This window comes from Labrus mixtus, chromosome 20, assembly GCF_963584025.1.
Source record: "Labrus mixtus chromosome 20, fLabMix1.1, whole genome shotgun sequence".
Lineage (NCBI taxonomy): Eukaryota > Metazoa > Chordata > Actinopteri > Labriformes > Labridae > Labrus > Labrus mixtus.
The window spans coordinates 23,970,922-23,983,364 of NC_083631.1; the positions used below are offsets into that span (position 1 = coordinate 23,970,922).

The window sequence follows — 12,443 nt, forward strand, 5'->3', positions numbered from 1 at the left end:
TATCTATTCTTATTATTTGCTATCTTCTGAACGCTCTTCTTCTCGTCTTTTTCACTGATGCAACTCTTGAATTTCTTGAATTTGGAAATGGAATAAAAATGATAATCGACTACTAACCGAACCAGCTTCCATACTTTGGTCTGCACCAGGACTTGAACCGGCCACCCTCCAGTTCCTAACTCAAGTCCCTCCAGACTGAGCTCCTCCATAACTCATTATTCTTCAGATGCTCTCACTTGGGAATTATTTCTTATTCTGTTATTTATATTTTATTGTTTATATTTTATATTTCTATATTTCCTACTGCTACATTGTGTTAAAGAGAAACTGTAATGACTGAATTTGCCCATGAAATGATTAAAGTGTTTCTTATTCTCTTTCTGATGAAGGATGTAATTTAATATAAAATATAAAATTATAATAAAAACGTCAAAAATACACACGGTTAATAAAAAAACAATCTCAAGAAATATATGTAATAATTTATATAACAAAAATACAATTCACTGAACGTCATGGAAAAGTCTCTTTAATGTTTGGGTTGGTCCGGATGACGTCACTTACCGGAACACATCGGAAGCACAGTCGGAGCCGAATCTCCCCGGCTCTGTTTTGTACATATCCATCCGCCGACTGTGACGTATCAAAAAAAAAAAGATCCTCTGCAGTTGAGTCCTTTAAATTATTTGACAAGCATTTTTTTTAAAGGAAGTTTACAATGAAAGAATATTGAAACAAACGTTTCCGAATGTTTTAGGATCTACGTTGAAAAAAAAATCTATATTAAAAGATTTCGATTTCTTACGTGTTAGAAACTATTTAATTGTATATTTTAATTTATACTCAATGGGAGGTTAGATTATTGTTACGTTGTTAGAAACGAGAGGGTTACATTGATTTAAAATACATTTTAACTGTTTTTTGAGTTCGTTAAATTTACAGTCCTATGCTGCATTCAGGTGCTGCTCGGGTTTTCCAACTTTCCGAGTTGGGAAGTGGTTCTTCCGACTTCAGTGTGTTCAAGTGATTCCAGTTCGGAAAGTATTAATGATCCATCAACAGCAAAAAAAAAACAAAAAAAAAACAGCGTTGATGCTACGAAGAAGATGTGTGGAATGTAACTGTTACAAGTTATATTTGAGCAAAACCTTGATGTGCATTACGTGAATTAATTAAAAGTATGTCAACATTAACTGAACATATTTTGGACACCTAATTCGTTTCCGAGTTGTTGTTCCGACTTGAGGAGCTGTTCATGTGCATTTTACAACTTGGGAGCTCGTTTTTCCAATGAGTCCTATACTACATGAAGGCACCATATGTTCAAAACGTAAGGCGGATGAATACATCGGAAGACGGACTTCCTCTCGCCATATAAACCGGGCCTCATTTTTTCTTAACCGGCATTTCAGCATCACTGCCGGTCGGTATTTTTTAGACGACCGTCAAACCTCAGTGTATTTATATTTTTTATTTATACAAGTTACATTCAACATGCCTGGATACGCCGATAGAGATCGTGGCAGGGATCGCGATAGAGACAGAGGGTAAGCATCTTTTATTGTCGTTAGTTTGGTGTTAACGGCTGATCGTTTGGAAATGGCTGACCATCCCGAACACCGAGAAATAAACGTTAATATTTACAAACAGAGTCACATATCTGAAACAAACTCGACGTACTTTGTGTTGTTGAATGTTCGGGTCTCTAATAACGCTTAAACCAGCTCATTGTCCGGTTTATTTCCCCGGTAAAGGCCCGAGCCGGTGAACGGAGCCTCGTCTCGTTGTCTTTGGCTCGAGGCCTGCTTTGGCCTCGCGTGCCGGTGTTATGTCGAGATGTGCTACCATGCGGTTTCAAAGACCGGAAGCTCTGAGAGGGGCTTTACGTTTATAGATATTTAATCTTATATAAAACTTTAACATACTTCCAGTCTTCTGAAAGAGCTAACGCAGAGATCAGTGGTGTTTAAAGTGGTTATATATATATATAAGTGGTTATAAACTGGGAGTATTTCATGGTTATTATGATTATTGTCCATCGTGATATGCTGCTACCTCTGAATACTGAAATAATACGAAACCAGAACTCACTCTTTGTCTCTGATAATGCATACATGATGAGTAGTAAATGAACATTTGGTTGTGGGAGGATGATTTGATGCGTTTGGATCGTTTTACTCTATGGTATCGTTTTTCAACAAGGTAGCACATCGCGACATAACACCTGCGCGGTTAGCTTCAGGCTAGCTGGACACAAGGTAATACTGCGATCTTTATGTTAACTAGAAAACTGTAAATACTATAAGTTAATGTAAATTGTAAACATATAAATAGACCCATTTCAAGATGAATTTGTTGGTGTGTTTCTAAAAGTCTGGCTAACGTCTAAAATGCTACAGCTAGCAGTGTTGCTAATACAGCTGGCTAGTCGGCTTTTCGCCATGTGGCAGCAGAATGCGGATACAAAATGCCGGCTGTTTTTCCGTTTTTCCATTGTTCCTCTGCTGGATGGAAAGTATATGACAAGCTATATTTCCTCAAAATGACGCATGAAATCTTGTCCCGTTTGTTTTGTATCACTTTGGTGCTGAATGAAGACTTAACGGGGGTTTTAATTGCAGCTATGGCGGCGGCCCTCCTCGTTTCGGGGGTAACCGGGGAGGAGGAGGAGGAGGAGGAAAGTTTGGAAATCCAGGAGAACGTCTGCGAAAGAAACAATGGAACCTGGACGAGCTGCCCAAGTTTGAGAAAAACTTCTACCAGCAGCATCCCGATGTGGCCCGCAGGTCCCTGGTATGTAGGCAGCATGGCTCCTCTGCTGTTATGCAACATGCTGCACACGTGTCCTCTCTGCACGTGTTGCTCTTATGCAACAAGTTACCACTGCTCAACTTTATCTGCTTTATTTCCAACTTGCAGCAAGAAGCCGAGCAATACAGAAGGACCAAAACCATCACATTTAAAGGAAGAGACTGCCCAAATCCCATCATGAAGTTCCACGAGGCCAGCTTTCCATGTGAGTGTAAAAACAAGTGAAATACCTTAAAAGGTGAAGTCTGGTGCATCCTGGGACGGCAGCAGCTCAGTCTGTAGCCCGACTCTGACATCTCTCCATTGATGCATGTCCTGCTTGTGAATGTGTAGTAAACCAGAATGTCCCTGTAGTATGAATAAAGTGTGTAAAAATGAGTAATGAATGTTTGTCTTATTATTATTTTATAGCTTATGTGATGGATGTCATCAACAAACAAAACTGGACAGAGCCAACACCCATCCAGGCTCAAGGCTGGCCTCTGGCTCTCAGTGGGAAGGATATGGTTGGCATTGCACAGACTGGTTCTGGCAAAACACTTTCTGTAAGTTACATGTTGATGTTTTACTGCTGGCGGGTAGATTTTATTAAAATGTGATTAAAGGTTAGATTTTGTGCCTGTTAAGATCCTGGGAGTGACTTCAGTGATTTCTCTTTTCAGTATCTGTTACCTGCAATTGTTCACATCAACCACCAGCCTTTCCTGGAACGTGGAGATGGTCCCATTGTGAGTATTTATTACATCATAACAGAGACTAACGTCACTTTTATATTTGTCTTTTTTAGCGGTTGAGTTGCTTATCTGAGACTGACCTGTACTGATTCATGTTTTCCTCCTTCACAGTGCTTGGTCCTCGCCCCGACCCGTGAGCTGGCTCAGCAGGTACAACAGGTGGCTGCTGAATATGGCAGAGCTTCTCGCCTGAAGTCCACCTGTATCTACGGAGGAGCGCCCAAGGGACCTCAGATCCGCGACCTGGAAAGAGGTATTGTCTCATCAGTTGATTCTTTGTTTTTTAGAACACTTAAACTGTCACTTTAAATGTTGAGGTGATTCTCTAACATGACTCTATTTGTTCACAGGTGTGGAGATCTGCATCGCCACTCCAGGAAGGCTCATCGACTTCCTCGAGGCGGGAAAAACAAACCTCCGCCGCTGCACCTACCTCGTGCTGGATGAAGCCGACAGAATGCTGGACATGGGCTTCGAGCCGCAGATCCGAAAGATTGTCGACCAGATCAGAGTACGATAACGTCAGAGCTGTTAAACATCTGTGGAGGCTGAATTTAAAAATCTTTGTTTCTAATGAACTTTTATCTTCTTTTTGCAGCCTGACCGTCAGACTCTGATGTGGAGTGCTACCTGGCCCAAAGAGGTCCGCCAGCTGGCTGAGGACTTCTTGAAGGAATACGTCCAGATTAATATCGGAGCTCTTCAGCTCAGTGCCAACCACAACATCCTGCAGATCGTGGACGTCTGCAACGACGGAGAGAAGGAGAACAAGTGAGTGAAAGCAAACGGTGTTGAAGCCCCGACCTCTTCGTGATGGTTTAAATTCAAATCTGATGCAAATATTGAAGTTTTTTTAAATAGACTCACGTTTGGTCTCCGTTCTTTAGACTGATCCGCCTGCTCGAGGAAATCATGAGCGAGAAGGAAAACAAGACGATCATCTTTGTGGAGACGAAGAGGCGATGTGATGACCTCACCCGGAGGATGAGGAGGGATGGGTGAGTGTTGAAGTTAAACTGCTGTACTAAGATGTCCCCCCCCCCCCCCCCCCCCCCCCCCCCGTCCCTGAACTAAAGGCTCAACTAGTCTCCCTATAAATGACAGCCATGTTTTACATTCATCAAAGTGAAATGAAATCAGGAATAACAAAGATCCACAAGACAGACGGGAGCACACTCAGACAGAAATGTGCAAAACAAGAGCATGACCCCTGACAGACTAACTTAGAGTATTTATTTACACACGAGCAATTATCTCATGAAAGAGGCAGAGCAGTCACAAAAACCTGGGATGTGATTCTATCAGTTTTATCCAGAAATTTCCAACTTCAAGTGACACACAAGACTGAAGTTGTTTGACAGCTTTGCCCATAAACTGATTATACCCCGGCACGCCTCCCACTTATGTTTCGGGCCGCCAAAGTTTAATCGCTGAGCGGCTTCTGAAATGAAAGTAAAGCTGTACATGAACTGTTTGATATTGAAACCCTCTCTCCCTTCAGGTGGCCCGCTATGGGAATCCATGGAGATAAAAGCCAACAGGAGAGAGACTGGGTTCTTAATGGTGAGCGTCGTCCACAACAAACTGAATATCACTGGTTCATCAGTTTAATAATAATGTGCACCAACCAACTTCTTCATGTCTGAATTATTTTCTTTTCTAGAGTTCAAATACGGAAAGGCTCCAATTCTCATTGCTACAGATGTAGCCTCCAGAGGTCTAGGTCAGTATCCTCCCTGAACGCTTCCGTACTCGGATGTATTTCAAAAAAGAAAGTGTTTTTGCTTTCTTTAACTCTTCTGCTTCTTTCTGAGTTTCTCCCCTGACCTGAAGGCGCAGTCTGTGTGGCAGGGCCTTGGCATGACAAGCCCAGGTCTCCAGAGGGGGAAGGAGGATTCTTGGAGGTGTCCTGACTGGCGAGGCACGCGTCTCCCAGTCGCGCAGATAAACAGAGGTGACCAGGTGCGGGTGCGGCATAACGCGCTGGCCTGCCTAAAAACGGGGGGCGAGTTGAAGGGCTGGCCACAGTTCCTCCCCCAAAACATACGTCGTCTGTTCTCTGGCAATGGTTTGGACTGCTTCACACACCCAGGCTCTGTAACTGTCCCAGCTCAAAGCCCGGCTACACTGTCTCCTTTTGTCTTGCATGCCTGTTTGGGCGCTGCATTGCAAGCGTTGAGTCATTCTGGGAGGTGCTTTGGTTGTGTAGACCTGTTGTAAAGCATGGGTGGTGTTTAAACTTTGCAGTCAACTCGTGTTGGAAGAGCAGTCTGTCAGATCGATCAAACCTTCACCTCTGTAGTGACATGGCTACTGGCGCTTTTGGTGACAGTGGGACATGCTAGTTGGACACACTTGGACAAAATCCAAGCTCACACTCCTCCCTCGCCTGCGTTTCAAAGTCATGTCGAGACCTGCCAACAAGAGACGTTTTATCAAGTGAACACTGGCTCTGGAAAAATCTTGCCATGCAGAGAGTCGGGATGTTTGTAGGCATCCTGCAGATTGGTTCAGATCTACAGTTTCTTTTTTTTTGGCAAGAGACACTGCAGTGTGAGCTTTATCGCTAGCACCACACGACAAAGGGAGCCTTTTTTTTTTTAAAGAGCTAGTTTGAGCACACTAGGAGCAGTAGTGTGTGCAGAGCAGGACGCCTGTGGGTCAGTTGGTAATGTGTGGGGCGTGCGCTGCAATGGGAATGGACTAGTGAATGCATACTCCACAAAATGGTAAGACTTCTGATCCATTCTTTTTGAGGGTGGTCGTAGAGGGGGAGGGTTTTTTTCTTTTCTCCCACTGGATTGGAAGCAGATGGAGTGTGCATCCTTTATCTTTTCCCACCGTAGTCTCCCCAACGAGGAAATGTCTGTGTAGCTTCTCTAATACTAAATCTTTTGCAGCCTTTTGTGGATTAACCAGCGCTGCCGTCCTCATGACAAAACTAACTTGGCCTCTTTTGTTTTTGATCTGGTTGTTGTGGTGGCATTGGTGCACATCTTTGTGTCCCGTCCCTCCTCCTGTATGCCACACTGCAACACAATCTTACAGATGTTGAAGACGTGAAATTTGTCATCAACTTTGACTACCCCAACAACTCTGAGGACTATATCCACCGTATCGGCAGAACGGCTCGTAGCCAAAAGACAGGCACGGCTTACACCTTCTTCACTCCCAACAACATGAGGCAGGCCAGCGACCTCATCTCTGTGCTCCGCGAGGCCAACCAGGCGATCAACCCCAAGCTCCTCCAGATGGCGGAAGACAGAGGAGGTAAATCTAATTGGTGAGATACAGAAACGGTGCTGTGTTCTGCAGCCACTCTTCTTCTGCTGCTCTCCTTCGTTTCCTCTGCGACTTGGTTGACTATCTTAACTTCCACACCAGGTTTTAGAGGAGTCGTTCTGATACCAGTTCAGGAAATATCTCGACCTCAAATCCATCCTGCACCAATTTATTTGATAATTCATAATAAAAATAATTCATTATTTTCACTTCCAAAATGTTATGATACACACACACACGCAACAGCTGCTACTAGCATGTCAACATTTCTGATATGACGGTCGGCGGTGTGTCATATTTTTAACCAAAAGCTGGCTTAAGTGAAATCTTGCACTTTTCTACTTTGCACAAAATCAATGCCGACGATTTCCAGCGTCATGTTGTGACCTCCTTACCTTCAAGTCATTAGTGGTGCAAAGACGAGGTCATTACATAAAGTATCTACCTGAAACTGAAGTGCACTGCAGGTGGAGAGGAGAGGAGGGTATAAACCTGCACAATGAATGTTTTTTCCAGTCACATGTAAAGTCACATTTAGCTCCTTTTCAAACTGCTTCTTGCAAAAGTTCCACAGCTGAGCTCAGCCCTCATCACGTCTTTGAACGTAACATTTCACTCTCTTAGTTTAAACGCCGACTCTTTCCACGCCGCTCTCCTAAAGTCTGTTTTCCTTTCCAGGTCGTTCAAGGGGCGGCCGAGGTGGTGACTTCAGAGACGACCGTCGGGATAGGTATTCTGGCAGGCGTGATTTTGGCGGTTATAGGGACAGGGATAACGGTAGAGGGTATGACAACGGACAGAGCAAAGCTTTTGGCACAAACTCCCAGAACGGAGGCTACGGGGGCAGCAACGGCAATGGCAACGGCTTCAGCGGAGGCAGCTACAACGGCAACGGACAGTCCAACTTCAACAACCCGGCGGCAGCGTTCGGAGGCCAGAACAACTTCCAGGCGGCTCCGTTCGCTCCGAAGGCGGGGCCACAGGCAGCCGCGCCTCACCCTCAGTTCCCCTTCCCCCAGGCGCAGGCTCCACAGCAGCACCCCCCTCCGCTGGTGCCGTACCCCATGCCTCCTCAGTTCTCTCAGTAAACACCGTACACTTGAAAGAAGTAATTTATTGCTTTTTTTTGTCTCGTTTTAAGTTCAACACTTTAATCCTGAGTATTTTTTTGTATTTACACGACAGGGTTACAGACAACTTGAACCTCGTATCAAGCCTTTTAAGATCTGCAGTGCAGCATTAGCCGTGTTGCGCACTCGTTTTTTGCCCCCTTTACTATTTAATTTGTTACATTCCTCATTAATGCTTTAGTTATGTTTTGTACTAGGTAATTACAAATGTATCGTTTTTCATGTGTATCCTTGAAAGTGATGTTATGCTCCTACCTGGAAGTGCACTGCATGATCTTTCAAAATAAAAAGTCAAAAACAGAAGCTGCTATGTTTTATTCTTTCACTTTGGAGTGACTGTACTACCATTAGTGTCCAGCAGGTGTCAGGCTTCTCAAGCTAAAGGAAGCATCCTCACTGTATTAAAGCAGCATGTGTTACAAGATGTTTCAGCTGCAGCTTGAATGAGTCCCCTCATGTTTCCAAAACATGAAGTGTGCACATTTCTTCCTCCTATCTGGTGCAGTGACGCAGGGGGCGGGGCTTGTCATTTGTTAAGAGTTAGTCTTGTGAGTAAATCAAAAAACACTCAGACCTTCCGGAAATTAAATCTGAGTCCACAACCAAATTATTTTTGGGCAGCTCACCAAAACCTTGAATTTCAAATTTTTTTATTTTTTGTTATAGCTGCAGACATTTCTGTAAAAGCCCTTCAGACCGTCTCTCACATTTATTAATGTGCTGATTGGAGACCTAAGTTGTCGACAGTGTTCAGGTTCAGTAACACACTTCTTGGTATCACTGCAGTGAAGGAGAAAATCCACCGAGATGTTTGCAGAGTGAGTAAAAAAAGCTCCAGCTTTGAAGTCTGCTCTGGATCCTTCAGTGTCGAAGAGAAGATCAGAAAAATATCTAGAAGGTAAAACTGTTAAGGCCTGAGGGTTAGGTTTATAGAAGAATGGTGAAATGTCTCCACCTGCTGGTAACACAGAATAACACAGGACATTCATTTAACACACACTGAACCAACATCCAGGTACTTTCTCGTTATCAGCGTTTTTATTCTTTGCAGCAGGTGGAGTTTGAAATCTTAGCACATAGAACCTGACTGTATGTGACTGACGGCCCCTAGGATCCTTTCCCCCATGTCTTGTCCTTCCCTCCTTCAGAGCCAGAAGCTCCCTCCCCCCCTGCAGGATCTTAGAGAGCTCTCCTCCTTTTGAGGTCTTCGACTCCATGAAAGATTTCAGGAACAGCTCCTGCGTCTGACTTCTACTGGAAAGTTAAACGCTCTCTCTCCTCCAGCTTGCTAGGACGTCTCATTGCTGACTTTCTCTCGAGGGCGGCCTCCATCCCTCCTCCCCTTTGAACAGTCACCTCTGATATGACGTACACAGACCAGAGCACAATGTCTGGCTGTAGAGAAGGTCGAGGTCAACGGTCATCTCACCTCCTAGTGACCGGAGGAACCTTTTCCGTCATGGTGCAGCTCTTTGCTTCAATCCCTCCCCTGATATCAGCTGCTAGGCCGGCCCTGTTTGCTTCAAGCCTGCGGGGTCTCCAGCTGGTCCACCTGTACCGGCCCTGCAATAAGGGAGGGCGAGCCTCGAGTTTTGTTTGAGGAGTTGCAGACTTGTCAGGTTTCTTCTGAGCCGTAGCAGAGGTGCAGGTTCCAGGGGTCATGTGGACCCTGATGAGGAGGCTCAGCCTTACCTGGGATCTCCTCCAAATATCTCACATATATCTCACATAAAAAACAGTATGTCATATTGGCAGTGGTTGAATATTTGAGGCCTCTTATCAAGATCACAACATCAAACATTCAGTTACCTGAACTTGAAGACGAGCCAACATGGAAATGAAGAAGCCTCAATAGATCAGAGTCTCCATCATAATGCTGTAAGTAATCAGAGATGTGAGACCAGGCACAGGTCAGCTGTCAGGGAGAATAGATGAAGTGTGTGTGTGTGTGTGGGCGCGGCTGATATGAGGAATGTGAGGAACGCTCTGTAAATATGAGTCAAAGGAAACTTCTTTTTGGTTTCCATCCCGATAAGTGACAGACACACCTGAGTGTTGAAGGAGTCATATTGTTTTGTTTGAAACTATGTCAGCGACGTAAACTATTTACAGTGTGGAATAGTGTATAACATTATTATAAATAATAATAATAATACATTGGTTTTATTTAGCGCTTTTCTAAAAACTCAAAGATGCTTTGACAAAAACATAAAAAAAAACAATCGAGCTTATCTCGGTTCTGTTGCACAACGTGGAGTTTAAACAGGAGGGCAGGATTCAAATACCCGAGTGGACACAACAATATGAACATGTGATGTGAACCCCTCTGAGTTCTGAGAGATCACATCAAACTGCTCACAGACTGAGTGACTCCTGTACCTCATCATCTCCTCTCTGACCCATCATGATCCAGTTTATCTGATCTTAAGTCACTCTGCATTTCAACGCACAACAACATGTAACCACTCACAGCGTGTTGATATCAGAGGTCGTCTCTCAGCCGTTTGATTCCGAGCTCCTGCATCCACATGTCCCATGTGTTCATGTGTAAGACACTTAAAGGTCACATATTCTCTAAAATCCTCTTCTCCATGTTCCTCTAACTCTAACATGTGTCTCTAGTCCGTCTACAAACCCCCCAATGATGAGAAAAGTCCATCCTCTCCGTCTTCTGCCTGCTCCACTTTTCAGAAAATGTGTGCTCAAACAGGCCGTTTGGAGATTTTCCCTTCATGACATCACAAAGGGCAGTAGCCCCTCCCCCAGGTGGGTGACACTCCCACAGCTAGGTGTTTGTTCTGCCCTGAGTCTGCCTTCTCACCGTAAACAATAGGACATGGAGCGAGAAAGACTGAGACCACCCAAGCCCTTCCAGAGAGGGGGCGTGGTCAGACACAGCTCATTTACATATTTAAAGACAATTTTAATTATTTTAGATCTTAGCGCAGCTTTTGATACTGTTGATCACACAATTTTAATTGATCGTCTCAGAAAATGGGTTGGTTTAAAGGATACTGCACTTAGCTGGTTTTACTCTTATCTTTTAGAAAGAACCTTTGCGGTCACCATCGGTAACTACTCCTCCTCTACCTCTAACATTACCTGTTGTGTACCGCAAGGTTCGGTTTTAGGTCCCATTTTATTCTCCATTTATATGCTGCCTCTTGGCCAAATAATTGAACGCCACAAAGTCGCCTTTCACTGCTACGCAGACGACACACAGATTTACCTTCCTTTGAGACCTGAGGACGCTAGGAGCCTAGCTGCTGTCAGAAACTGTCTAAACGACATCAACAGCTGGATGGCACAAAACTTTCTCCAACTGAACAATTCTAAATCTGAAATCATAGTGTTCAACCCGCCAAACTCCACTCATATCTCAAAGAGCAACCTCGGTCCCTTATTCGCCAATGTCCAACCCACCGCCAGAAATCTAGGAATAACATTTGATTGCAATCTCACCTTTGAATCCCATATCAAAACAGTTGTCCGATCATGCTTCTTCCATCTACGCACCATCTCCAAAATTAAAACAATACTAACCCAACCAGACCTTGAAAAGATCATCCACGCCCTCATTTTCTCCCGACTTGACTACTGTAACTCCCTCTTTTCCGGAATCACAAATAAGTCACTGTCTCGCCTCCAGCTAGTCCAAAATGCAGCAGCGAGGCTTCTTACTGGTTGTAACAGACGACATCACATCACTCCAATTTTAGCTTCATTACATTGGCTTCCTGTACGTTTTAGAATCGATTTTAAGATTTTACTCATTACTTTTAAAGCACGAACAGGGCTGGCTCCAAGCTATATAACAGAGCTACTGACACCATATGAGCCAGCCCGCAGTCTGAGATCCTCAGGTGGGGGCCTCCTGGTCGTTCCAAAGTCGAGACTTAAAACTAAAGGTGACCGGGCCTTTTCAGTCAGGGCCCCTGGACTTTGGAACGACCTCCCTGAGGAGATAAGACTCGCAGACTCCTTCAATTCTTTTAAATCTCTTCTTAAAACGTACTTTTACAGACTTGCTTTTATGTGATGTCGTCTTCTTAATGTCTTCTTTCTGGTTTTACTATTTTTATCTTCTTTTATTCTTACTCTCCTTTTATTTATCCTCTTATCTGAACTCCTCTTCTGTTTTAACTTTTTGATCTTACTTACTTTGTCTATTTATGTTTTATATTTATATTTACTTTTTATTTTTATTAATATTATAGGTTTGGGTTTTCTGATCCTTTAACCACTTGTTTCTATTTATTTTTCTGCTCTTACCTTCTTATTGCTGTTCTCTTTTGATTTGCTTTTAGCTCTTTTAAATCTTTGGTTCCTCTTGGTCTCAGCTCGTGTTGTTGGGTTCTTGTGATGGTTCTTATGATGGTTCTTGTGATGGTTCTTATGATGGTTCTTATGATGGTTCTTGTGATGGTTCTTATGATGGTTCTTGTGATGGTTCTTGTGATGGTTCTTATGATGGTTCTTATGATGG

The 12,443-nt window shown here is 43.7% G+C and overlaps 1 protein-coding gene across 2 annotated transcripts; it reads left to right on the forward strand.

Moving 5' to 3' along the window:
• Window positions 1-1,386: 1,386 nt before the first annotated feature.
• On the forward strand, window positions 1,387-8,260 carry ddx5 (DEAD (Asp-Glu-Ala-Asp) box helicase 5). 2 transcript variants are annotated; one of them, XM_061065216.1, is made up of 13 exons: window positions 1,387-1,547; window positions 2,622-2,793; window positions 2,920-3,016; window positions 3,223-3,356; window positions 3,474-3,539; window positions 3,657-3,798; window positions 3,896-4,056; window positions 4,144-4,316; window positions 4,433-4,543; window positions 5,047-5,108; window positions 5,209-5,268; window positions 6,594-6,828; window positions 7,506-7,639. In XM_061065216.1, exons 1-13 carry the CDS (start codon window positions 1,495-1,497, stop codon window positions 7,531-7,533), a joined length of 1,494 nt encoding a protein of 497 aa, XP_060921199.1. In that variant the 5' UTR covers window positions 1,387-1,494; the 3' UTR covers window positions 7,534-7,639. The 2 variants fall into 2 exon arrangements, with proteins under 2 accessions (XP_060921199.1, XP_060921198.1); XM_061065215.1 differs by having other exon boundaries at window positions 1,388-1,547; window positions 6,594-6,815; window positions 7,506-8,260.
• Window positions 8,261-12,443: the final 4,183 nt, after the last annotated feature.

Excerpts from the sequence above, each read along its gene's own strand:
- ddx5 (XM_061065215.1), top strand. The coding sequence starts at position 1,495 with ATGCCTGGATACGCCGATAGAGATCGTGGCAGGGATCGCGATAGAGAC. Across the intron at positions 4,317-4,432 it reads GACGGAGAGAAGGAGAACAA|ACTGATCCGCCTGCTCGAGG; the intron begins GTGAGTGAAAGC and ends TCCGTTCTTTAG. Across the intron at positions 6,816-7,505 it reads GATGGCGGAAGACAGAGGAG|GTCGTTCAAGGGGCGGCCGA; the intron begins GTAAATCTAATT and ends TTTCCTTTCCAG.